Raw genomic sequence first — 27449 nt, 5'->3', positions numbered from 1 at the left:
CAGGAGGGAATTTCTCTCAAAGGCTAGACTTTGCTCTAGTTTCCTTCAGTGGTGGTTATATCCATCCAGCACTAGCAGAATTACATATTGTCTCCAGTTCTTATCCTTTCTTGCTTTTTTCCTCTCCCCACCCCTCTTTTTCTCTATCTGTCTGCACACACGCATGCACGCTTTTGTTCCTCTCTGAATCATTTGAAAACAAGTTGCAGAAGTCAGAAGTCGTGACATTTTACCTCTACACACTTCACCATGATTCTGCCAAGATTAAGGACATTCTCCAAATAATCACAGTATTGTCATCACAGCTATGAAGATTCATAATGATTTGATACTATGTAATATGTAGTTTAAATTTTCCCAGCTGTCCCAGAGTTTCTTTTATAGCTCCAGCATCCAACCAGAGTCCACACATTGTGTCCAGTAGTTCTGTCTCTTTTGTCTGTCTTAGTCTAAATACTCTTTCCCCTCCTAACCTCCCTAAAACCTTGATATTTTTGAAGAATCCAGGCCAATTGGCTTATAGGATGTCTCCTGTTCTGGATTTCTCTGACTGTCTCCTCATAATTAGGTTCAAGCAAGTACAAATGATAGCACATACTTCTTATCTCAAAATGGTGTAGAGGCTGTACTCAGACCTCTCACTCCCGTGCTCATTACCCCTCATTCCCAGCCATCCCCTGTGGGTAACCTGTCTTAGTTTCTGATTTATCCTTCCTCTACTACTTTTTACAAAAAGAAATAACCATACATACGTGAGTATTTCAAGTCATCCTTCTTTGTTTCCTCTATATTAGGATTCAGCAAACTGTGGCCCACAGGCCAGCTGCCTGTTTTTATAGATTGAGTTTTATTGGGACACAGCCACACCCTCTCTTTTTAAAAATTTAGTTCTCTGATGCATGTGGAATTAATTCCGATGATGGTATGAGGTATGGATCCAGTTTTCTTTTTTTGAAATTGTTCTTGTCCCAGCCACTTATTTAAAATGCCCTCTTTGGGCCTCCCCCGTGGCACAGCGGTTGAGCGCTGGGTTGCGAGGCTGCCCGCAGCCTCTGCGGCGCCGGTTCGTTCCCCGGCTGCTCCCTGGCCGCCCCAGGAGGGTCCCACATGGCGCGCAGACCTCTCCTACCGCCCGCTGCTCCCCTCAGCAGTGTACTTCAGTCCTTCTGCCTGCTCTGCTCCCTGCTCTGACTCTGGTGAATTCTCTCACCCTCCCGCGCTTCTGACTGTACCCAGTGCTTGTATAAATAAATAAATGAATAAATCTTTAAAAAAAAAAATAAAAAAATAAAATGCCCTCTTTGCCCTTCCATTTCTGCATCATTGCATGTGCACCGACTTTGGGACTTGCTCTTCTGCACCAGTGGTCTGTTTTTCTGTTCATATGCCACTACATACCACACTGTTTTCTTTGTAGAACATAACACTCATTTTTGTGTTAACCAAGAAGGGGGCTTTGAAATCTGGGTCTCAGATGCAAATGAAAATCTTATAAAGGAATCCCAATTTTAAATTGTTAGGGCTATTTTAGGCATGTAGTATCGGGAATTTATTTTCAAATATAGCAATGGGACAAATCCTCTTATGTCTCAACTGTTTACCCCTCAGTGAGTATATCGATGATTTCTCCAGGTCCAGTCAGTTTTCTCTCAGAGAGGGATACTTCTCTGTTTCATGTGTTAACTTGCTCGCCCCTCAGCCTGTGGCCTGTTCTGACCCCCGGGAGTGCCCACGCCTCATCTTCCAACCTTCTCACTCCTCTGTCGACACTAAGTCTCCAGTGATCTTGAACGGTCTTGGTAGTTTAACTTTCCCCTGCACTCTGGTGGCACCAAAATTTCTACCTCTAGTCTAGTTCTTCCCCTGACTTTGACCTGTTGTCCTGTGACCTTCCCATTTGAACATGTGACTCAGCCCTGACATGTCCAGATCAATCCTTTTACTTTTCACCCCTTCTGCCTATCTCCAGCCTTCGCCTCCCAGTGATTCCCTCAGGTCTCCATCTTCCCCACTGCTCAGACCGTCCACTTGGGACTCACCCCGGACTCCTCTCTGGATCTCAGCTCATGTCCAGCCTAGCAGCAAGCCATGTTAAGTCTGTGGCTGAAGCACATCTGTTGTCTGCTCTGCCAGTGCCCGGCCGTAGCCCCCATCATTAACAGCATTGGCACAAGTGAGAACCTCCTGATCGGCCCTCCCCGTCCACCCTTGTCTCCCTCAGCCTAATCTCTACATAGCAGAATAACCCTCTTCAGACATAGATGAGGTCATTTTGCTTGTCTGCTCAGAACCCTCCAGTGATGTTCCTTGCAGTCAAAGTAAAGCCCAGCTGAGTGGCTTAAACAACAAATACTGGGCCTCTCTGGTGGCGCAGCGGTTGAGCGCTGGGCTGCGAAGCTGCCCGCAGCCTCTGCAGCACTGGTTCGATCCCCGGCCGCCAGCGAGGGTCCCACATGGCGCGCAGACCTCTCCTGCCACCCGCTGCTCCCCTCAGCAGTGTATTTCATCAGTCTGCCTGTTCTGTTCCCCGCTCTGGCTCTGGTGAATTCTCTCACCCTCCCGCGCTTGACTGTACCTAGTGCTTGTACAAATAAATAAAGAAATCTTAATAGATAAATAAATAAATAAATAGAAAAGAATTTTTAAAACAACAACAACAACAACAACAAATACTCATCACTCACTATTGCATAGGCTGGAAGTAATGCATGAAGAACCCTCACCGTGGTCTCCACTCTCTGACGTCATACATGTAGAGTAGCACCTCACACTCCGTGTTCCCATTTTCTGCTTTATTTATCACCGCTGACCTATATGCATATGTCCGTGTATGTATATACATTGTCGTTTTCTCTTTAGTATGAGTTCCATGAGCAGAGACAGACTGTTATTTACATACCCCTGGGTACCTGCTGCAGTGCCAGTATGTAATAAGCACTCAGGGACTGTTGAACTAATGTGTAGTCAGATAATTGCTTTTCTTTGATCCTTTTGCTCTCAGTGTGGGAAGTGGAGAGCAGAAGACTGGAAGATCAGTTGGGAAGGTAGTGCTCTGTATGAGGGCTGATAGGAGCCTGCACTTGGACAGTGTGTGAGCATGGAGAGACATTTTGGAGGCATTTTTGAGGTAGGTTAATAGACATGCCATTCGTAGGATGCAGGGTAGAGTTGATAAAGTTGACGGTCACTGTTAGGTGCCTACCTTTCAACACTGGCCGGGTAGTGAGACCGTAAGACAGGGAATGCAGGAGGAGAGACCTGATTTGGGAGATGCTGGTAGATAATTTCCACAGTGTGGGAGTCTAGAAGAGTGGTCAAAAAAAGCACGAGTCATCTACACAAATAGAAGAAAACATGGACAGAACCTTGGATTTGGCTGTTTGGGGGTTCCAAAGGACTTTGAGAACATGGTCGTGGTGATTAACATTGGGGCTAAAGCCAGATTACAGTGGGTTGAAAAGGGAAGTGAGGATATGGGGACAGTGAAACATCCTCCTACGCTGAGAAAGAACGAAAAGAGATGGGGCAATATTTGGAAGGGGGAGTCTGTGTTGAAAATTGTGAGTGTGATGCAGGTGAAATTGGGAGATGCGAAGGAGTCGGATCCTGAAGGGGTAGGTTAAGACCTTCCAGGAGAGACTCCTTCACCGAGGACAGGAAGAGGCAGGGACATTTCCCTTGAGGACAGATTGAGCTGGGAAAGGCTGGGTAAGAGCAGGGAATTGGGAGCATTTCATTTAGGATGGCTACTCCATGCTCCCATTCCAGCTCCGCACCTTTTTTCCAAGTAAAGGCGAGCACGTATCTGGAAGCAGGTAGAACAGATTTCAAATAGAAACAGTAAACGGGGCCAACTGGGGGAGAAGAGAGCTAATTCTTGGGCTGCACCTAGGACCTTGTCCACTGAGGCTGCAAACTCGAGCTGTTGCTGTTAAGTGAGAAATGGATGGAATGGCGACGTGATGTCCAAGGAGAGTCACCGTAAGGTCGGGTCCCTCATGGAGGACAGAGATGGAGGTCAAGCTTGGTGAATTCTGCTAGACAGAGTATCACAAGGAGAGCAGTTAGGTGCAAGGATTGGTGGAGGCCTCGTGTCAGGGGCACAGTAACCTTTACCAGTCTCTTTAGAGCAGAGAATTCACACTGGGAAGTACTTGACTCTCCATAAATTCTTTGGGGATGATAATAATGGCATTGTGCTAGACACCTGTCTCAGTCAGCTCAGGATGGGTGGCTTAAACAACGAATATTCATCCCTCACTATTCTGGAGACTGGAAGTCCAAGGTCAGGTGCCAGTGTGATCAGGTTCTTGGTGAGGGCCTCTTCATGATTGTGTCCTCATGTGGCCTTCCTTTGTGTGTGCATGTGCACATGTGCAGGGAAAGAGATCTGGTGCCTCTTTCTCTCTTTATAAGGGCACTAATCCTGTCATGGGTCTTTGCCTCCCAAAGACCCCCCCACCATTGCATTGGGGGTTAAGGCTTCAACATATAAATAGGGGGCTATACATTCAGTCCATAGCTACCTCTTACTGGTGCATCATCCCAACCTGCCATGTCAGGTAAGCCATGGATGAGGTAGGCACCCTTCTGCACGGGAGTTAGGGGGAAAGTGAGGCTTGTGAGGTCTGGCTCTTTGTTGCCAGTGGGGGGCAGGCTGTTTACATATCTGATTCAGGAGTTTCCAGGGAATACCTTTGCTTTGTTTGAGTAACACTGCCCATAATAGAGACAACACAGCAGGGGTCAGCCACCTTGCTGGCTGGGGCTGTCAAGTGCCACCACCCGAATGCTCACCAGTGAGCCACAGGAAAAGGCTGCCTTGAGGAATTGCCTGGGACCTGGGTTCGCTACCTGTGCCTTCTCCTGCCACCAAAGACATAGCTCTTCCGAAGAGTCCGTCTTGGAAACAGGCTGTCCTTGGCGCTGAAGTTGCCTGAGGTGGGACACTGACGTGGCTATGGGGAATAGAGCTGAACAAGAGGCAAGTAGACTTGGTAAAGAGAGGAAGGAAAGGTAGTCTGATTAAGTTTTGTCTCAGAGTGTCTGTTTTTGGGTTCGTCCCTGCATCGATCTGCAAGGGAATGAGGCAAGTAATGGCCCCTCAGGGACTTTCAGGACTTTGCTCTCAATGTCAGCCGTCATTTTCAATCACCCTCTCCCTCCCAGCCATTAATTTTGGCCCAGGATCATGGGGACTTGTCCATCTATCACTCCTAATTGACACTAAATGATCTGTCAGTTTATTGATGAACGGCAGGAGTGGAATTGTCACAATATATTTTACTTTCTAACAACTCCTCCTGACAATTTTACCTTGTCCATCTCACTCTCCTCACATAAATCTCCATTGGCCGCCCGTTCCTCCTCATGGGCTGTTCTGGTGCCAGCCACTTCCGCACCATCTGCACGCGTCAAGGACATCAAGATGGCGGTGGGACGGCCGTGTGCCGGTCCCGCGCTTGCCCCTTCCCTCCTCCTCCCCTCTTTCTCTCCCTCTTCTTAATTTTTTTTTTTTTAATGGCATAGATGTTTCAAGAATACTAAAGGGCTTCTGTCCTCTCCCTCTGTGTCATTGCCATCCCAGAGTCTCTACCTTCTTGTTAGCAGCAAGTAGTTAATTCTTATTAGGCAACAAAAGTGTGAAAGGCAAAAGCTCCCGGGGCTTGGTGGCTCCCCGCTCTGCAGGCACAGGTGCAAACACATGTTTTGTCCTTCCAGGCCAGCTCTTACAGGCTGTCCATCCCCTCAGCAGCCAGTTCCTTCACAGAGGGCCGGTTAGTCAGCGCTTCCCCACTGGTGAGCCAGACGCGGCCCTGGGGGTGCAGGTGCCATGATGTGGGTGCCGTGGATGCTGAGAGAGCGCTGCCAAGGCCCCTGGGCTGTTACCTGTCCCCTTGAACACACGCACCTGTCCATCCCAGATTTCCATTCAAATGTTGAAGTGTTCGTGTGTGGAAAGAGAGGGGGCAGTACTGGCCTGGGTATAGACAAGGTCATTATGCATGGATATGAAAAGCACTTTATCTTTTATGAGGCCAAGGATGAGCAGACGAGCCTGACAATATATGGAGAATGTCATTGCCCTCCTCTCTCCTTCCTTTCTTGCTGAAGGCAATTTTGGTTACCTGAAAAGGACTGTTTTTGTTTACTAACCCTATCCCGTGAACATGCCTAGCAAAATTAATCATGATTCTTTAGTGTCATCTGGTAGCCAGCTCCTAGCCAGGTCCTCCCGCCGTCTCGATGTCTTTTACAGTTGGATTGTAAAAAGGACGAACCCAGGTCCACGCTTTACACGATTACGTGCCCCTCCCTGTCCCCGACTTTTAAAAATTTTAAATTTTTTTTAAAGAAACTTGTCCTGTGTTGTGTCTCATGTTCTGGACCCGGCTCCTTCTCCTCCTTCCTCCCCAGTCACGATATGTCACTTGTTCCTCCATTTCCTTGTGGCAGTCGGATCCAGGCTCACTGTTCTGGCGGGATCCTTGTTAGCCGGTGCTGGTCTGTCCCCCTGCGTTGCATCTCGAGCCCTGGTCTCAGAGGGTTCCTACCTCAAGTGAGGCTGTGATTGATTGGCGGGCCCAGGAGGTGACTTCCACTTCCCCCACCCGGCTCCCGCCCGGGGGTCTCAGCGTCCACTGGCCATCGCCACCTGGAGCCATGATTTTGTCAAGACTGACCAAATGGTGATTTTTCCAATTTTCACTTCTTAACAGAAATTCTTCAGTGAAGAACTCTCTCATCAACTGGTTGGCTGACTAGACTGTAGGGATACTTGCAATCCTGCCTCCTTCCCCGCTCCACTCTTTATTTAGAAAAATTTCAAATTTGTAGAAAAGTTGCAAGGCCACAAGCACCCCTGTTGTGAATGCTTTACCATGTGGCCCTTTCTTCATTCTTGGCTTTTTTGGTTTTTATTGTTTCCCGAACTGTTGGAGAGCTGCAGCTGACTCTGAGTTTTCATTATTCATAATGAACGCGTAGTGGACTTGGCGAGAGATATTTATTTGTCTTTTTTGCATCTGCTCCTGTGGTGCCTGCACATGTAGGTGCCCAGTATCTGTTTGATCAGTGAGAGAGCTTTGGACATTCTTTACAGAGCTCCAGTAATTAAAAAGGGCTCAGGTTTCCCTGAGTCATAGCACTTAATCTTGACCTTCAGATTTCATCAATAAGCACAGTTTTGTTTAGGAGCGTTGGGAATTCACATTCTACCTGCAGCCCTTAGCCACCAAAAACCTACAGTGGCTGTGGTGTGACAGGGGCCCTGGGCACCATGGCTGAACTGTCAGTCAGTCATCAGCTAAGTGTCCAAGATTGGATGAAATCAGAGGAGACTGATCCATAGCAGATGGTGAGATGGTGAGTAGGGAAGGTCCCAGGGGCGAATTTTGCACCCATTTCTATTACTGTGTCCAGGGTGCTTCTGTGACACTTGGGCGGACTCACGACAGCTCCCTGCTTAGACCCTGTCTCGACTTCTGTCATCAGTGCTGCCACCCGCACATGTTTTTCCTCCGGTGGCCTCTGAGACACGGCATCTTCAGGGGACATGGATTTAGGGCCAAACAACACCATGTTTTTGAATTTTCACCCGACACCTGTTTGTTCTGCATAGGCTCCCCAAAGAGTAATTTTTACTTTGCTCTCAACTTATGTTCAGAGCCTGGACAGAAAGACGGTAGGGGAAGAACTAGATCGTTTTTATTTTAATGGCTTAGAGAATTCTTAATTGCATTGTTTATTGCTGGAAATCATCTGTGTTCAGTCTATTTTGAGTATGAAAGAGCACCAGGACTGTGTACATTGCAGCGACAGGTGAAGAGTAAGTACCCTCACCCCAGTAGAGAAATGTGTGGGGTGTGTCAAGCTGGTTCTATCCTTCTGTCTTCGTTTCCTCCATCCTTTTCTATCTTTAAACACTCATATTGTTTTGGCAGATTTCATTTGTTCTGGCAGTGGATAGACAGGGAGGAATCAGAACAATGGATGGTAATGGCAGGATTGTCCCGTCCTACTCAGGACAGGAGATACTGTGCACAGCAGGGAGCTACTGTACTGCCTGTGGTCATTCCTCTGGGCAGGGAGAAGGAACTCCTCTGCTCTTCCCAGCTGTACCAAGGGAGCACCGTCCCGCAGGGAGAACCCCCAGCACAGGCCCTAACTTTGTTAGAACCACTGCAGTAAGGACAGTATTCTGTCTTCATGGAGTCGGGTTGCTTTGCCCTTAAAGCTCAAATGTAACTAAGTTGAAAAAAAAAAGAATCATTTCTCTCAAGGGCGGGGCTGGGAGCCAGAGCGAGAGCCAGAGAAGAGAGGAAGCAGAGATGGTAAATTCTTAGGTTTTAGTCATTGTTTAACCTTGTTTTGTTTTGAGATATCAGAACTCTTAGTGAATTGTAAATAAGAAGTATGTCTAGGGCAGAATTCAAAAGGTAAAAGAGACAGGTTGTGAAGTGCAAGTGAGCCTCTCCCTCTGCTGCCCCCTTGGGCCCCCAGATTTCTTCTTGGAGGCTGCCCCCATTTACTAGTTGTTTGCGTTCCATACAGAGATATTCCAGCATTGTATTCCATCCTGATTCCCAAAAATACAAGTTAACATCTTCTTTTACTGCCTCACACAGATGGAAGTATCTATTCTGCAATTTTCCTTTGCCATATTTCCTGAGGCCCTTTCTGAATCTCAGCAGAGAATGAAACTGCCTGACTTTTACGGGCTGTGTAGTGCTCCAAAACTGCCCATCCGTAAAAGTCACCCTGGACAGACCATAGATGGGATTTTCTCAGGTTGAGGCAGACTGCCAGTAACGTGTAATTTTACCATAACGTGACCCTTTGGAAAATACCGTTAAGGCTTTGCATGTGGTACATTAGACCCTGAGGCTAGGGAAGCGTTATGTAGTGTGCACCAACCTTTCTCTCACTGAGGTTTTTGGAGGGCTGGGAGTAACTTCATGTCTTTGCATGTGGATTCACAGTGATGTTTGGTTCCCAACAAGCAAGAATGTTCTGTGTACAGTCATCGCAGTTTAGGGGCCTGGATGTCTTGTCTAGTGTCACAAAACCAATTTACTTATGCAAATGACTAAATATGAAATAATTGGAATCTTGCAATTCTGTCAAGTGCCTCCCAGTTGAAGGTGATAGCAGTCTGTTCGCGGAAGCCCCATGTGGAGGAGCATTTGGACCCTTCACTTCCCACTCTGAAAGTGGAGCAGTCTTCCTGACAAGCAGCCCTGGTCGGTTCCCTCCCTGGAGCAGCGGTGAGTACCTGCTGCCCAGGGAGGAGGGGAGGTGTGCATACAGGGGCTGGGAGGAACGTATTCCATACATGTGCACCAGGGACAGGACAGCGAGGCCACACAGCCGGCCCACACAGGGTCCACCGGCTGTGTGGCTAAGGGCCCAGGTCGGTGTACTGCTTCCAGGCGGCCTAGGGGAGGCTCTCCTCAAAGCTGGTGAGTTGAAACCCTGGCCTCCACTGTCCCCAGAGCTTCCTTTCAGGCCATCAGCTTTTTTTTGACAAGTTAAGTGACCGTTGAATTTATCTTGCGTAACTGAAAACCATGAGTGGTTTTTGAGTGGACTCTTAGCATGTCCCATAAAGGCTCAGACTTTTGGCCCTTTATAGTTTCTTGTTCCAGGGAAGTACAGCTTCTCCTATGATTAGGGCTGGTCGTTTCTGGGAGCCAGGGCTAGGACTGTAGAGTCAGAAGGCCTCTGAGCACCAGCAAAGAAGGGGCAGGCCGACGGAAGTGCCCCTTTCAATGACAGCAGCCAGAAAGCAACATCCTCGGGCAGGCTCCTTCCCTGGGGACCACCACCTTGTGCCGAGAGAGGTCTTCAAGCTGGAAGGTTTCCAACCAGTTTTGTTCAGCCGCCTCTAAACTCTGGCATCTCTGCAAGTGCTGCCCAGGGCCTGCTTGACCCCCTCATTGCTGGGAACTCAATGGAAGTGTATGTTTTAGAAAGTCGTCTTTAGTTGTGTAAGCAAACCAAGAGCACGTTAATGATGTAAAAATTCAAACAAATCAGATAAAGCTAAATTTGCCTAAAACTCTCTCTTCTAAGCCTAGAAGTAACTTTAGCTCTCTAGAAGTAACTTCAAGAAATAGTTCGTTAGCATCTTTTACCAGCAACACACAGTGTATATTTTTGTACAATTTGTATACATATAGCATATAAACATAATTTTATATTTACACTACTACGAAATACATATTTTGCATAAATGGAATTATAATGTGTGCCACACTTTGCATTTTTTACCTTATTTTTCTAACTGCTGATTTCATAATTCCCTGGTAATGGTGCACTTTTTCCTGTTGGTGGGCATATATGCTATTTCTAGATTTTTTGCTTTTAGCCACCCCTCTGATTTTTTTTCAAGCAGCTTAAGTCTTTAGGAAGTTTGCAGCTTCATCCTCTGACCTAGATTTTGCCCTCTGGGGACACACTACAACTGTGTGGACACCCCACATCTTGTGCAGCCCACTTGTGTGGATGAGAAAACACACACACACACCAATTATTGTGACTTTTTTGCCGGACACTATGCTGATCACAGTGTCTTCCTTCATCCTCAAAACACCCCCATGAGGTAGGTGCTATTACGTCATTTACAGATGAGGAGGCAGAAATTCAGAGAGGTCAGATAACTTGCACAGGGTCACACAGCTCGTGAGTAGCCAGTCAGAAGTTGACCCTCCTGTTCTCTGTCCTTTGCCCTTGCTGCTTCAGAGCCCATGGCCCCCGGGCCTTTGCACGTGGCAGAGCCTCAGCAGATGTCCCCGAGGACTATGTTGACATATCTCCAGCATGCTCAGCCCGTGGGAAGAAACGCACGAACAAGTGTGTGACCCATACCCTCTGAACCTGCTTTTTGGCCTATGTGCAGAGCTGTACCCCAGCCAGCTGCCTGACCCTGAGACAAAGGCGAGTGTGAAGGCTGCAGCCTGTACTTAGGGGCACAAGCCAAGGCCATGCCAGTCCTGCCATTAAAAGGCCTAATTAGGCTCGTCATTAAGTTCAATTAGGCATTGGAAATGATCTTCCTTCTAACCCTGCAGTGCCCTCCAAGAACTGGATCCATTCCCAGACAGGCAGCTCGGGAGCCAGTTCCAGGTACTGCTGGGGAGCCCTAGCAGCCCCGCCTCTGGTTTCAGGCTCCTTTGCAAGACCGGGGGCGGAGTGGTCCAGAGGGTGCTCAGTCCAGATCAAGGTGGTCCAGGTGCATTAAGTACAGTCAGGGGTCTGGCTGCGTCCTAGTCCCCTCCTGCCTGTCACTCGCTCTGTGGCCTTGGGGCAAGTTTTCTGGACTCCTTGGGTTCACTGAGGGGTTTGGACTAGATGGCCTCAAAGGTCTTTTCTTTGCTGTCAAACATTTTGATTCTCAGGAAATCCCAGGTGTATAAGCCTGGGTGTGTCCAAGATTCCTTCCCCCCGAGCGCTGAGCTGAGAGATAGGTCCTCAAGGAGAGGGTAGGTGTAACCTTGTGCCTCTCGCTCAGCACCCTTGGGCTCTTTCTCTTCCGTGTCAGAACGAAGTGGTCTCAAAGGCCCTCTCTAACTGAAAAAGTATGGTTGACCTTCTGGAAAATGCTTTCTACATGGCTGCTTCAAACTCGTCATTTTAGTAAATGAAACAGGTCAGTCCATTTTAGTCAGTGAAACAGCTGACAGACATCAAGGGGGGACAGGCCTTCCAATCACAGGAACCGGGAGTGTGGAGGCAGGGAGGTGCCGGCATGTTGGAAACAAGCAGGCCAAGGTGATGGGAGCCAGGGCTTGCCTTGAGAAGTAGAAGGAAGCAAGCAGATGAAGTAGAGAGGCCTGTCCAGGGCCTTGAACTCCAGGCCTGTGCAGTATTGTTTCACCATAGAGAGCTGCCAAAGGGCTGACCGTGTGGCCAGTGATGGAGGGACACCTCATGCCTCCCCTGAGTGCCTGTGGATGTGGTCTGCACTGGGGGCAGATGTGAAGCGACATCCGTCTCTCCCCGTGGAATGTCCTCTTCCAGCAGCACTCCCCTTTTAGATGGTCCTGCTCTAGAGGCGGCTGCCAGTGTTCCCCCCGAGTTTGCAGCAGATCTCGGTGGATCTCTCTCTTTTGTGTCCTGAGACCTGCACTCCTCTTGTATCCTCTTCAAATCCTGCTGTATGTTAAGGTTAACTAAGATTATGTGAGGTTGGGTTTTCTGCAAGTCGTGTTCCCCCTTGAGGGGAATGATTTCTGTCACCACTAAATGTGCTGTATTATTGAGATTGCATTCGGCTGCACGCAGCAGAGAACCTTTCCCGGAGGCTTCGTGAGGGCCAGAACTCTCGCCCACCATCTCCATTTAGCACGTGGGTCTTTGTCGTGCTTGTGCCTGTGGTTGTGTGACGACTGCTAGACCACCAGCCCTTACTCTGCTTTCAGACTGGGAGAAGGGAGAGTGGCATGGAGGTGAAGGTGAAGAATTTGTCTTCTGGAGGTGAGGGAGTGGGAGGTGCTTCCAGGATGACCCCATCTTCCTCATCTGAGAGAAATGAAGCCTATGCCCACCCTCAAGGCACGAGGCTGGGGAAGTGGATATTTAGTTGGGCCCATTGCCAACCCCAAATATAATTGGGGTTTGAATCAAGAAGAAGCGGTGGGGATAGCTTTTGGGGAGGATCATGTTTTCTGTGGACTGCCCCATCGGGCTGAGGCCAGAGGTCCATGAAGGACTGTCCTCTAGAGACTGTCGTGCTCTGGAGGTGGGGGAGGGGTGTCCGGTATACTGAGTAGCACAGAAATTGTTTCACCTAGTTCTGTAAGCTTCCCAGAAGTAGGGGCTTCTTCAGAAGGGATTCAAAAGCCAGGAAAGGGTGCTTTTCTAACAGAAAAAAAAAAACGGAAGGCCTGAAATGAAGGATGGGAACCAAGAAGCAGAGAAATAAAGCAGGAGATGGAAACTGCGATGGGGCAGTGAGAAGCTGGAGGTGAAGCGGGTTTTGTGGCGGGAAGCAGTGGTGTAAGAGGTGTAAGAGGGCTGGGTGTTGGGGGCACACCTCACGGGCAGGCTGCCGGCATGTCAGCTGCGGGGGCCAGGTGAGTTCAGCTCAGGGCAGCAGGGACTTGGGGGGAGGACGATGGGTCTAGAAGAGAAAGTGTGTTGGGCCTCCCCGGTGGCGCAGCGGTTGAGCGCTGGGTTGCGAAACTGCGCGCGGCCTCTGCGGCGCCGGTTCGATCCCCGGCTGCTCCCCGGCCACCAGAGGAGGGTCCCACATGGCGCACAGACCTCTCCTGCCGCCCGCTGCTCCCCTCAGCAGTGTACTTCGGTCCTTCTGCCTGCTCTGCTCCCCGCTCTGGCTCTGGTGAATTCTCTCACCCTCCCGCGCTTCTGACTGTACCCAGTGCATGTATAAACAAAACAAACAAACAAACCAGCAAACAAATAAATAAAGCATGCCTCTATAAAAAAAATAAAATAAAATAAAATAGAAGAGAAAGTGTGAAGCAGCTCTGCTGGGCACGCCCCACAAGCCGTCTCTGGGGTCCAGTTATGGAGGTGAGGCGGAGAAAGAGCATCTGAAGCCAACATTGGCAGCTCGGGAGCGGAGACAGAGGGAAAGAGAACAGCAGCAGCAGCGCCGCCACTGGTGGTAGGAATCAGAGAAGTAGTGAAGCTCCTCGCAATGGCAGCAGGAGCCTTTGTGCACTGTGCAAAGTACTGTGCTCTCTGCTTTACGGGAAATAACTTGATTCTTGCAACTTCCCATTGAAGTGGGGTGTGGCTTTACCACGGATGGTGCAGAGTTCACGTGACCTGCCCAGGTCACGTAAGGGAGGTTGCTGGTGGCGGCGACGCTCTGACTTGAACACTGATTCCAGAGCCCGGACCCGGAGCTGGAGCCACTGGTTGACAGCTGGGCAGAGCTCAGCACCCACACCGAGGCTGTCTGGGCCCCAGGGGATTGAGCTGGGGCGCTGAGTCCTCCCAGCCCTGGGCACACAGGGCTGGTTTCTCTGTCACCCCTGTTTGGAGCCTTGGAGAGTTCAGCAGGTGCAATTGCTTGGAAAGGAAGAAAGTCACAGCAGACAAGTGGGAAGGTGGAGCAGGGTAGCTGTTCAGGAGAGGCGTATAAACCAAGTCACACTTCCCCAGGAGACTGGGACCACAGTGGCAGGATTTGACAGCAGCTAAGAGAAGAGAAGGGAGGATCAAGACGCAAAGTCTTGATCTTAAGTCAGAAAAGAATTTGTGCTGACTTTGTTGTCCCTAAAAGTGATTGAATAGGGAGAAAATGTCATTGTTTTTACTTGCCCCTTCCCCCCCATGTTTTTGAGCTCTCCACACCAGCATTGTGCAGCGATTGAAATTTAGGGCTGGAAGGACTTGCTTGGGGGTCGTCAGGACAGGGAATGGTAATAACAGAAAACAGATGGGGTGAGGGCCAGGCTTGGGAGAGGCCAGGCTAGCGGTCATTCCCAGAACCGGGAGGGCCCTGAGAAGTCACGGAGTGTGGTCCCCTCAGTGTGGAGATGGAGAAAATGAGGCCTGGGGCTGTTGACTCAGTTCTAGAATCTCAGAGTTAGAAAAACCCATAATGTCACCTTGCCCCACCGCTCAAGGTCAGCCAGCTAATTAGTGTAATAGAACGTGCCTCTCATTCTACAACCATGCCCATCCTCAAGGCCTGAGAGCCGCACGCATTTATCTCAAGTTCATGAAAAGGCCATGCACTGCACTATTTGTGTAGGAGCGAAGCTGTTAGAATAAAATTGTCTTTCCTGCTATCCTCCGGGACCCTCGCAGAAATGAGATGTTGATCATATGAGGCAATCTTATTGAACCAAAAAACTTTCAAGGAAGAAAGTTGTGTCCCCTGAGCCAGACGGTCTCTGCAAAGGGGGCCTTGCTGCTTTGCAGTGCGAGCAGCTCCACGCCAGGAGGGGACAGCTGGAGATGCCAGCCATGGGTTAAAATTCCCCCGACATAAATAATCTCCTTGTTCTCCCTTTGATGGATTCAGCCTCTCAAAAATAAAATGCATATGTGAACATCACACTTACTTCTTCCCTTTTCTTTTTAGTTCTCTATTGAGAAGTAACCCAGTGCAGTTTTAGTATGAAAGCAGCAGCTTGGGCAGCTGTAGTTATAAATATGCACACGAAATAGAGCCCCTCTCTTCACCTTGGTTTTGTTCTAGTCTGCTGGGTCTGCCAGTGATTTTGACCTCCTTCACCCATGTGACCCTCACCCTATTTGCTCACTGGTGGGAATGTGGGTGTTTATACAAGAGGCTGTGTTTTGAGGTGTCAGGGTATCCTTGGTTTATCTCCACCAGCAATCTTCAGGCTGCGGGCCCAAGACCTCCAGAGGGCTGTCACATTTGCCCTGTGCCCCCCTGATACCTGCACCCCAGTCACCTCTAATGGCATGGCATCTTCTCTTTGAGCCCCCCACCCCTTGGGTGAATCTCAGTGTATTCACAGGGTTGGGGGGTGGCATGCCCTCACCGGATGTACCAGTGGGGCAGAGAAGACAATGAGAAAGTAACTGGAAGGGAGTCTTGACAGGCTTCTCCATGACAGAGAAGAAAATTCTCTCCAAGAGAAGTGAAACACAGCTCATTCAGTGATTAAAAATGGTCTAAAATAGGGGCCTCCCTGGTGGTGCAAGGGTTTAAGACACAACCTATGGAGCTACCCACAGCCACTGCAGCAGCAGTTCGATCCCCGACCAGGGAGCTACCCACATGGTGCAGCAGACCTCTCCTGTCTCGCCCACTGCTCCCCTCAGCAGTGTATTTCAGTAGATCTGCCTGTTCTATTCCCCACTCTGTCTCTGGTGAGTCCTCTCACCCCCACACCTCTGGCCTGTACCCCAGTTCTTGTATGCATAAATAAATAAATCTTTAAAAAAAAAGTCTAAAATAAAGGGTTCCAGAAACTCTGATAAGAGTTTTGCTCCGGACTTGTAGACACATGATTTCCACTTGTTTTCAGTCACCATGTACTCTCTTCTCACTGTCTTTATGGCCACATTTCCCGGAGCCTGAGAACAATCTTCTCTTCTCCTTTAGCTTCCAGCCCCTCTGACCACATTAGTGGGGACGTCTGCATTTGCAGCTGGTGTTTCTGTAACACCTTCCTGACCTCACTCATCTACCTTTTTTTTTTCTTTTTTTTAAGATTTATTTATTTATTTATACAAGCACTGGGTACAGTCAGAAGTGTGGGAGGGCGAGAGAATTCACCAGAGCCAGAGCGGGGAACAGAATAGGCAGACTGATGAAATACACTGTTGAGGGGAGCAGCGGGTGGCAGGAGAGGTCTGCGCGCCGTGTGGGACCCTCGCTGGTGGCCGGGGATCGAACCGGTGCTGCAGAGGCTGCAGGCAGTTTCGCAGCCCAGTGCTCAACCACTGCGCCACCAGGGAAGGCCCTCATCTACCTTTTTAAAAAGAAAGAATAAGCCATAGGCTCAGACTTTTGGCAAGCAGCACTGTCTAGCCATAACAAAATAAACTTTGTGGTATTGTAGGACTGCATTGTTTTTTATTTCTACCTTTTATATGACTGATAATGCTCACTTTCCACTGAGGATTTAAAGTGTTCTGTAAAAATAAATTAGTAAAAGTAAAGAATCAACTTAAAAGGTGTTAAGTAGACGCAGAAAACACACAGCTCTGGAAAATTCAGGCAGGGGCTCTTGAAAATGGCACATCTTTGGGAAACATGTCTTCCCAGCGGCCTTTCCTCCCAGCCTTCACCCAGCAAGAGGAATAATAGACCTTCCACGGACCCATTCTGTGCTGCTTTTCTGTTGTGTTAGGAGGTGGGTTGCATCTTCTTCATTGAAACCTCTCTTTAAATTGTGAACTTAAGTAACTTGAAGGGGGGAAAAGGAACCCAGAGAAAATTCATTGCCTGCTTCTTATTCCCCCTCTGTCCCCAGCCATATCAGTGTATGTATTTATAGAGTGGGTACCAGCGTGTGAGGGCATCATGTTCAAGTCTGGTGGCTTTCCCAGCCAGCTCGGGTGCCGTGCTCACTGTCAGCCGCCACCTTGTCTGCATTTCAATTCCACCAGGTCCCCTGCGTTTTCTGTCCACCAGCCCTTTCATGCGCCATGCCTCCACACGGGTTATTCCTGCAGCTGGAAAAGTCCTGCAGCTTTCCTGCCTGGTGCAGGCCTACTCCTCTTTCAGATGGCACTGTCTAGGAAGTCTCCCCAGCTGCCCCCCCTACCTCAAGGACTAGCTCCCTCTTTAGTGGCCCCGTAATACTTTGCTTACTTCCACCTGACTTGTCCTGTGTGGGGTACAGCAGAACCGGCTGCAGATGGGAGATTTCGAGCCTTGATTTCTAGTTCCAACTCTGTACCCAGCTAGCTTGGAGGCTTTTGTTAGGTCCCTTTAACAACACCGGTCTCCATTGCCTCATCAGAAGACCCCAGGTGACTGGTGGTGGGAGTCTCAGCGCTGCTCTTGAGTCTTCTGGAAGTAACTGACTTTTCTCCTACCAGATCGCAAAATCCTGAGCAAGAGATCCAAAAGCCCAGGACCTACCAATAGGCCTAATAAATAGTTATTCAATAAGTTTTCTGGATAAAATAATGTCCACGTGAGAGACCTAAGATCTAGAGTTTTGAGCCTTTAAAATTTTTTTTGATAGAATGTACATATAGACACACCTTATTTTTAATTTTTTTAAACACTTTTTAAAAAATTACTTATTTTTGCATCATCATTCACTTTTGTACGATGTTTGATTTCTCCTCTCCAGTGTTGTCCCCACACTTGCCACCACCAAGACACCCCTGAACCATCACCATAGTCTTTTGGGCAATTCCTTCCTGTTTTGATCCCTTGCCCACACCTCCCTGCTGAATGTCTCCAATTTCTAGTTTGCCTGCTAGTTTTGTCTTTTTTTTCCTGATCCCTTGTATGGTTTCCCTATGTCCCTTCTATAAGTGAAACCATCCAATATTTTTCTTTTTCCTTCTGGCTTATGTCAACTGAGCGTAATCCCTTCCACCTCCATCCATGTTGCTGCGAGTGGCAAAAGTTTATTTTTTTTATTGCTGAGTGGTGTTCCATTGTATACACACGCGGTAGGTATCCCCATAACTACTTTTAGCTACTGAAACTTCATAATCAATATATTTCAACACTTTTTTCCCTCCTGATAAATGCTTATGAGTGAGAATCGGAACAGAGGTGTTATTTTGAATGTGACCAGCAGGGGGCACACTTCATCCAGAAATTGCCTTGTGATGCTCTATACTTATAACTTGATAGGGCCTGCCGGCCGTTTTCATCTTTCTACTAGATGCTGTGTTGATTATACTGGCAGGGGATAAATATACCTAATATCATCTAAAACCCCAAGGTGTCAAAATCTGGGTGCGGGGGAGTTCTTGCTTGCCTTTAAAAGAAGGGAGAAAATACATCCCTCCAAATACATACAGGACACAGTGCAGAGGGACAGTAAGAAGCAGGAATGGAAGGGACTCCAGTTTCAGGAGAGAGTGAAATGAGGAGAAGTTGATCGGACAAGGAAACCACAGTTCATGAGAAGTGTCTGGCTTTTAATCAGCGTTAGAGGGGTGGGGACATCTTCGAGCAGAAGCATCCCAGTTCCAAGTCTGCCACCTGGTACTGAATGGACCCGGTGGCTGAGCTCGTGCCAAATTTGGATTCCGGTGTGGAGGCTCATTTGGCGGGTCCTATGGCTTATAACTAAGCAGAGCCTTGGTTTGGGGGTGCCTAGCAAGGCAATGTGTGATGTAGGACAGTTCCTCCCCTCGCTGGCTGGGTAAAACCCACCTGGGTGAAGTCTAGATGCACTTGTGAGGATTTATTGGCCATGTAACAATTATGAGGCTAGGAAAGCTTGTAAGAAAATGGCATTTTGACTACTTTTCCTTGAGAGGAATGGTGCGTTTGAAATTGTAACGTAGCTTTGGCGCCAGTTTAGTTGGCGTCTCGTCCCTGTTCTTCCCCTTGTCATTCGCTTGCCCATTAATTTGGCTCCTGCCTGCAGTTTCTTCTTTTCCTCATGTGAGCCCTTAATGTGACTTTAGCCTTTCTCTCCTGAACAAAAAGTCGTAATAGGAGCCATTGGTCCAGACCCTCCACTTCCATGACCAGGTCAGAGAGGGCTGGACCAGCAGAGGGCCTTCCCGGGACAGCCAGGGCTCCAGACGCTGGGCACTTTGGTCTATTTTAAGCCTCTTGTGTCTTGCAGTGGGGAGGTGAGTCTAGGGTCCAATCTGTGCTGAGGATATGAAGAGACTTCAAGGACACTTCCCCCCATTCATCCCAGTTATGTCCCCTGCTAAAATAGGTTAACGGTGTCTAATTAACCACTGAACATTGTCATGCGACATAAAGACAGCATCCTGGCTGTTCTCTGAGCCGTGGTGCTTTATCTCCATTTAGATCTCTGCAGTATTCCATTAAACTCGAGAGAAACATTTTAACCGAGGTGATGTCTACATTAGGGCTGCCTTTCACCCTTCAGCACGTAACCTGTGTAGCCGCTATCTGGGCCTCTGCCTGAAGCTGCAGAGGACAGAGCAGGCCTGCTCTGCAGGTGCTGAAGGGTTGACAGCACAACCCTTCTTTACCACTGAAGACCAGACCGGGTGGTTGTCCTGATGGCTGCAGTCCTGGGATGCACCAGTGGGATTCATTTGTCCTCAGCTGACCAGATCCTGCCCCTTGAATCGTCTCAAAATGCCCAACAAAAGGATTTGCCTCTGCACCTTTCCTGAAGGAAAGGTGACTTAGCTAGATGGGGCCTCTTTTCTGCTGTGACTCAAACTTTCCTGTTGTGCATAAAATATGCTTAGAAGTTGCACAGGACAATTAAGCCAATACCAGCTACCAAGTCGTCAGGCCCAACAAAGCCACAGCACTACTGTAAGTTGAAACGGGCTTGTCACGAGTAGTGCATGTTGGATTTGGAACAGAGTCTGGGGTGCACGGACCCTGCCTTATGGAGCTGCCCTTGTGCCCGGCTCGGGTCAGCGCTAGGAACTGGGCTCTGGCATCAGCCCAGAGCGTGCTGCAGTATGAGCTGGGTGGTTACAGAATCACCTGTAAAGTGCAGCCAATGAAATAAGATAACATACAATGCTGTCTACATTAGATTTAAGTAATAGTAACATACAACTACGATAATTAACAGTGCCTACCCCCAACAAGCTCAGTGAATGTTTACTGTTGTTACCAGTCATCGGCCTTCCTCAGGCAGGATGGGCGCCTGGGGATGGGCTTTCTGGGCCAAGGAGGAGAAACCCAGCCTGGGTCTTCAGGAAGGGGAGCTGGAAACCAGGAGGGAACCGCCAGAGGAGGGACTGGCATTTGAATGAAGGCCACGCCCACAAGCTTGACAAGCAACTTCATGGCAAGCATTTTCAGGGATTTAGAAAGGGCTGGACAGGGGCAGCTTTGCTTCCTGCCCGCCAAATCACCCAGCAGGCCCAGTGCATCTCGCCAGCGAGCAGGAAGCCAGTGAGCCCTTCCTGCTGTCGCCCCATGGCCCATGGTGGGTGGCAAGGGAGAACATGGACTCTCATTGTCCCGAGTCAGAGCTTCATCCTGCAAAATGGCCAGCACAGCCAGCAGGTGATGGAGGAGCTCATTGGGAGAAACCCGGCATTTAATTAACTTTTCAAAATGCTGGTTCAGCAACCTCCATGTTGTACATTTTGCATATTGAACAGGCATCTCTAATCAGACCTGAATCGCTTCTGGGCCTGCGAGGGTGCGAGCACCTGTTTGGTATTTATGAACATCCTGGAGTCCTGTCTGAATTTCAGGACAGCCAACTCAGATGCCCTAGAAATGGAGGCTCTGTGTGTGTAGCTTCTCCTGCAGGTCCTATTTTGTTTGCACAAAGTAGACAACTCAGAGAGGAACTTGGGGTGGCTTCCGTCTGCTGCTTGGCAGTAGGAGAGTGCAGCCTACTTCTTGAGAGGCGGTGGAGGTGGGCAGTGGTTCTCATTTGTGTGACTGGACCCCAGTTCTAGAAGTTACTACCGCTGGAGGCCCCAGGTACGACCCACACATGGACACTGAGCAGACTCCCCAGGGGTGAGTCTGTTGTGCCCACTGGTAAGAACTGGTCTAAAAGATTCTCTGTCTGTCCCACCCATTGCCTTCCGTAAATCTGGATGATCCAGAAGGTAAATCCAGCACAGTAAATCTAATCAGATGTCATGGTGCCCTGGGGACAGAATGTCTACTGTTGAGAGGGCTGGGGATGGTGTGTTTAGAATCTAGGGTGGAGGCCAGAGAGGACTCCTCTCAGGGTCTCTAAGTGGCTCTGTGAGTTGGCGAAGCACACACACCGTGCCCAGCATCCCGTCTGTGAAATGGGCCACAAAACCCTCGGGGCTCACCCGCGCTGATAGAAGGTGTGAGTGATGAGTGCCAACGTGCGCCTTCATGTGAAGTGGTCTTGCCAGCGTTGTTATAATCCTCATCTTCCCAGACCCTCAGCAGCACTTCTGAGGAGAGGTGCGTGAAGAGGCGAGAAGCCTGCACACAGCTGAGCACAGCTCTGCAGATGCCCGCGGGGCGCTGGGCCAGGTCACACAGACTCCTTGGCAACCTCGGTTTCCCCGGAAATGTGTCAGTAAAGGAAGAAGATGACCTAGACCCCCCCCCCATTTCTCTACATCAGCCTGCACCCCATACAGGCGGAGCTTTAGCCCCAGTCCTCTAGCTAATCTGCCCTAGGGGGCTGTGGTAGGCCGCTGCTTTTTCTTTTTAAAATCTTGTCACCCACAGTTAAAATATACCTTCTGCGTGTGGGGCTGTAGCTGTATATAAAACCGAAAGGCAAGTTTGTGTAACACTTGTCCTTACTATTTTCTATTTTATGCCGTTATTCCCCCCACGCTACCCCCCAAAACAAGGACAAGAAAGGCAAGTGGTGATTCTCTGAATTGACTTCATGACACTCACGGGCACAACCTGCACATGGGATCTTGGTGCTGATTCTGAGTCTCAGGCAGGTAAAGGCAGTTTGATGTAGTGTTTTACTTAGAATAACTTATTTTTTTTAAGATTTATTTATGCATACAAGAGCTGGGGTATAGGCCAGAGGTGTGGGGGTGAGAGGACTCACCAGAAACAGAGTGGGCAACAGGACAGGCAGATTGACCAAAGTACACTGCTGAGGGGAGCAGCGGGAGAGTCAGGAGAGGTCTGCTGCGCCATGTGGGTTGCTCCCTGGCCTGTGGGGATGGAACTCTTGCTGCAGAGGCTGTGGACAGCTTCATAGGTTGCATCTTAACCCCTTGCACCACCAAGGAGGCCCCAGAATAGCTTCCTAAAACATTGCTGAGATACATGTGCAGATTATTTGCATTTTCTATAGAGAAGTAGACTACCTGTTAATTCCCCTAAAATAGGCTTCACACTTAGTCTCCTTTTTGCCCTCTGATCTTCATAGCCAAATAGCTGTGGGACACAGTTCACTTGCCTCTTCATTTCTACTTATAAGAAAATCAGCAGTGCAGGTTCAGTGATGAGCTGGTACTGGACCCCCCAATGTGGGGAGGACAGGAATCCAGGCTTGGGGATCGTGTGTGTGTGTGTGTGTGTGTGTGTGTGTGTGTGGCTGGGGTGGGGGGAGGTATCCATGACACAGCTCCCCTAGCTTCCCATGAAGAAGTGCAATCAGGGTTTTGGTACAAAATCTCCCAATTTGGGCAACAAATTCACAGCAAAACCAAACCAAAATAAACAGCTATGTGGTCCAGACCAAAGTCATCTGTAAGTGAGATGATACCGGGAGGAGGCCAACTTCCTCAAAGGCTGGGTGTTCCGTCCCGGGCCTTGCGTGGGTCCCCACGAGGCTTTCCATGTGTAGTGGGAAGGTTACCCAGAACCTGTGCCTGGCAGAGAGAGGAGAGAGCAAGAGCACCACCCGAGGGTGCCCTGCTTCTCTCCTTCGGGGCTCCATTTTGATCTTGCTCCTTCCCCTGGAGTGCCATGAGATTTGGGAGAATCCTCGGGCTCCCCCTAGAGAGCGAGCAGCGTGTGGGCTCACCGGGACCCACACTGAATGAACCTCATCCCCGTTATGGGTATTGGGTGGGTAAGTGGCAATTAATGAGCCTTCCTCCAAAGATGAGCGTCGTCATTACTGTTTCCTTCAGACAAGAGCACTGCAACTTTTGCCGGGACACATTGCCTAAGAAAGGAACGATTCAGTCATAACTCTTCAGGGTAATCAGAGACAAATATGTCTCTTATGTGCGAAATGAAAGCGTTGCCTGTTCTATGTAGCTCTTTACTCTCCTTCTCTGATTCCTGTTTCCGTGCAAGCCCTGCTGCTGCAGGTGATGTGCTGCTGGGTCATTTGGATGGTAGGCTGATCGGGTTCTGCATCACCAGGACAGTTAGAGGCAGTGTTTCTGGGGAGCACTGGGTCTGGGGTGGAGCCTCCATGCCCCACAGGCAGATGGTGGCTTGCCTGGCTGCCGGGTGCTCAATGTGTCGGATTCCTTTGACTTAGAACAGTGTGGAAACCAGCATCACCCGGCAACACCGCAGTGGTGATGCCCGGACCCCCTCTGTTCTACCCCTTGTTGCTCAGTCTCTCTGCCTGGCCCTTTGAGAGTCAAAAAATGCAGCCTGGGAGGCCCCCAAAGAGTTGCTCTTCCCTGTTCTTCCAACTTTACCTGCCATTGTCTTTCCCTCTCTGACCTCTGCCAAAAATCAGTCCATCAATCTTTCTTCCTGCCTCTCTCTGCCCCACTTCCTTCCTTTCCTGCTTTCTTTCAACAATGGAATTAACACAATCTAAATTTCATGGAAAGTTGTCTGTAAACTTAGGCTTCATTTCTGATCACATCCAGAAGGGGATTCGGTGCATTTGCAGGAATTGCTTTGTGGTTGCTTTTGGCCCCCTGGTCATTGTGATGGTGCCACCACCCTCTGCCCTGTGCATCCTGGCAATGATTTCTAACTTAAAAGTATTTTCTCTCTCTCTCTCTCTCTCTCTCTCTCTCTCTCTCTCTCTCTCGCTCTCGCTCTCTCTCTCTCTCTCGCTCGCTCTCTCTCTCTCTCTCACACACACACACACACACAGATATTATGAAATTTTTGCGACATACAGAAAAGTAAGCACTGTGTACCTGACGCCTAACTTTAATGTTCGTCAGCATTTTGCCAGTCTTGTTTAGAAGTCATTATATATAGTGAGGGCATCTCTCACTGTGCCCACAGTGACTTAGATTAGAATTACCTGGAAATTTGTTTGCAGGTAGCATTTCTGGGCTCTCCCTCCTCTAGGCCAGCTGATCCAGAAATAACTCACTGCCAGACCTGGCAGTCAGCACATCTGACAAGCTTCCAGAAGGTTCTCCTACACAATTAAGTTGGGGAACCCCTGCCTTCACTGCATGTGTCCACACAGGCTTCCTGCCCTGTCATGGAGATGCCTTCAGGGCCCTATTCACCTGACAGGAGTGTCTAGTCTCTTCATTGTTAGAAGGAGACACTATTTCACCTAGATCCATTTGAGTTTTGAACTTCTCACTCCATTGTGCACTGAAATACAACAATTTAATTTGGAGTTATGCTGAAATAAAACTCTTAGGACGGCATTACTGTGTCTCTTTTTCTCATGCGGGTTATGGACCTTGGTCTCTATACAGAGGAATCCAGACAAAACACTTAAGACAATTTAATCAAGAACCTGGAATATACCAATAAGCACACCTGCTTTTGAAGCCCCTCTCACTCCAACGTACCATGCCAATGCAAGAGACTAGTGGGTTCTCATCAGCTTTGTCTTCCTTTTTTTCAGGTCAGGAAGAAGAGCTTCTGAAGAAATGGAGGTGTATGTTTCCAGTATTTTCATGGCCTTCTAGGGTGACCTTTGTCCGCAGTGCAGTCTTAGTGGTCATTATCCACTCAACCTGTGTTACACAGCGGTCAAAACCAGATGAATCTGCTGTGGTCTGGGGCTGGAGTCCATGCATGGGAATCAAGGGCCTGGCTATTGCTGCTTTCTTGGTGGAAGGTCTGGACCCTGGCAAGGATACCCACGTCACATCTCCCACCCTGTGGTTTTTAGAACGTTTAGTATCGGGGCACTGGGCCAGGGCTCTGCTTTGATACACATGGGCAGAAGCAGTACCAGCTTTCTAAGCCTAGCTTTCTCCTTAGACTTCTATCAAAAAGAAGGAAAGGTTTCCAGGTAGAGGTGGAATTTCACACCTCAGGGGTAGGGGGAGCCTGTGGAGTGGTGCAATATGTGCCCTGTGCAACCATACCTGGCAGCCCAGTTGCCTAATTACATTTAACCCAGTTGATGGAGGGAAGTGGTTCCAGAGACACTTGTATCTAGGACCGTCTGTGCAATTAAAATTAGGATTGTTTCCCTCTCTGTTTGGAACTAACTCTGCTTTTCTTTCCTTCCTTTGTGGGGGCAGTCACCGCCTCAGACAGCAGAGCCTGGATGGATCAGATGATGGAGGAGGTAAGATGTCCTCAAGAAAGTCATAGACTTCCAGAGAGGCCTTGCATAATAGCCTCTGCCTGGAACACCCAGCCCCTTCTTTATCCACTCACTCTGTTTATCCTTTAAATCTCAGCAGAAATATCACTTCCTCTGAAATATCTTCCCTTTCTGCTCCTCTTCTGACTCAGGTGTTCCTTCTCTGGGCTCCTACAACCTCTTGGGAAAACCTCCTTTCGAATATTCCTTTGGTGTTCAGTATTTACCAGGCACTATTCAACCAGCTTATGTATGTTAAATCACCAAAGCCATTTTCTTTTGACCCACCTACTTACCATTCCTCCATGTTATTCTTTTGTGTCAGCCTGTTTCCATCTGCCTGAAGAACTTTGTTTAATATGTTCTACAGAGCAGTATGTTCTGGCAGCAAATTCAGCCTCATTTGTCAGAAAATGTCTTGACTTTTCACCAGATATTTTTTTCCCTTTTGGCACTTTAGTTATTCCATTGTCCTCTGGCTTATGTTGTTTATGATGGGAAGTCGGTAGTCATCCTTGTCTGGCTGCTTTTAAGATTCATTTTCTTTTATCAGAATTTTTAGCAGTTTGGTTACTATATTCCTTGGTGTGGTTCATCTTTATTTATCCTATTTGAAGTTCTTGAGTCTGTTGATTTTTAGTTTTCATCAAATGTGGAGCATTTTAGTCATCTTTCTTTAAATGTTATTTCCTCCTCTTGCTCCTTCTGGGACTCCAATTAAAGGTATATGGGCTATATTGGTGGAAATTTCCACCCATGTCCCTTGAGGCTGTTTCCTTTTGTTTTCCTCCCATCTGCTTTTAATACAGTGTCTATTGCGTTGTCTTTTCTAATACAATGTCCAGTCTACAGGCAAGCCTACCCCGTGAATTTGTTATTTCAGATATTGTTTTTCTTTCTTTTTTTAAAGATTTATTTATTTTGTTTTTACAAGAACTGGGGTACAGATATTGTATTTTTCAAGTGAAGAAACTGCCATTTAGTCTCCTTATCCTGTTCATGTTTTTCTTTATCCTTGGTAGTAGTCTTTGTAATAGCTGTTTTAAAGTGCTTTTCCACTAATTCTAGCACCTCTACATTTTCTGAGTCATTTTTCTTCTGGTTGCAAGTCATATTTTTGTGTTTTTTCACATAATTAGTAGTTTTCTAACTAAATGCTTGTCCATTGTGAATGTTACTCTGTTGAATGCCTTTTTTTAAAGACTGATCTATTTGTTTTGCTAGGTAGTTCATGTATTTGTTGGTCAACTTGATCATTTTGAGGCTTTTTTAAAGTTTTTGTTAGGACAAGTCTAGAGTTAACCCTAAACACCAAAGCCCTCAGGTGTCTCTGCTGAGTCGGCTGTTCAGTGAGGTCACCTCACTCTTCTTGGGTGGAGTTGTGCCTCTTCCATTCTGTATATGGTCTGGTAGTTGTTCAGCTCACATCTTCCTGGTAGCTTCTTTGCCCAGCCTTGTGGAATTTAACCCTCTTCATGTACAGCTCAGTAGTCACTCAATCAAGATTTCTGGAGCTCTTCTGTGACATCACTTGCCTCTCTCATACTCTGCTTCTCACAACCTTAGCCCTCTAAAATTTTTTTTTTTTAAAGATATATGTATTCATGCATGCAAGAACCAGGGCACAGGCCAGATGTGTGGGAGGGTGAGAGGATTCACCAGAGACAGAGTGGGGAACAGAACAGGCAGACTGACTGAAATACACTGCTGAGGGGAGCAGCGAGCGAGACAGAAGAGGTCTGCCACACCATGTGGGCATCTCCGTGGCCTGCCGGGATCAAACCTGCACTGCAGAGGCTGCGGAAGCTTTATAGCGCTGCTCTCAACTGCCTGCGCCACCAGGGAGGCCCAGCCCTCTAAAATTTGATCACAGTCTTCTCATCTCAGCAAAACCTCTGTGCTTTATTTGAAATTCCTGCTCTGTGTGCCAGCGCCCAGGAGGTAACTCCA

At 48.4% G+C, this 27449-nt stretch overlaps 1 protein-coding gene across 1 annotated transcript in view; it reads left to right on the top strand.

The window, feature by feature from the left end:
* The window catches only part of IFT43 (intraflagellar transport 43), a gene marked incomplete at both ends in the record, with an annotated part of 72329 nt that overhangs the window by 25127 nt on the left and 19753 nt on the right, over positions 1-27449 (top strand). The window contains one exon of the mRNA XM_084239633.1: positions 25435-25481. Coding sequence (XP_084095759.1) covers positions 25435-25481 — 47 coding nt within the window. The remainder of the gene's footprint in view (positions 1-25434; positions 25482-27449) is intronic.

The sequence above is a fragment of the Talpa europaea genome (genome assembly GCF_964194135.1).
Source record: "Talpa europaea genome assembly, chromosome: 8".
Classification (NCBI taxonomy): Eukaryota; Metazoa; Chordata; class Mammalia; order Eulipotyphla; family Talpidae; genus Talpa; species Talpa europaea.
This window is presented reverse-complemented; position numbering and strand designations above follow the sequence as displayed.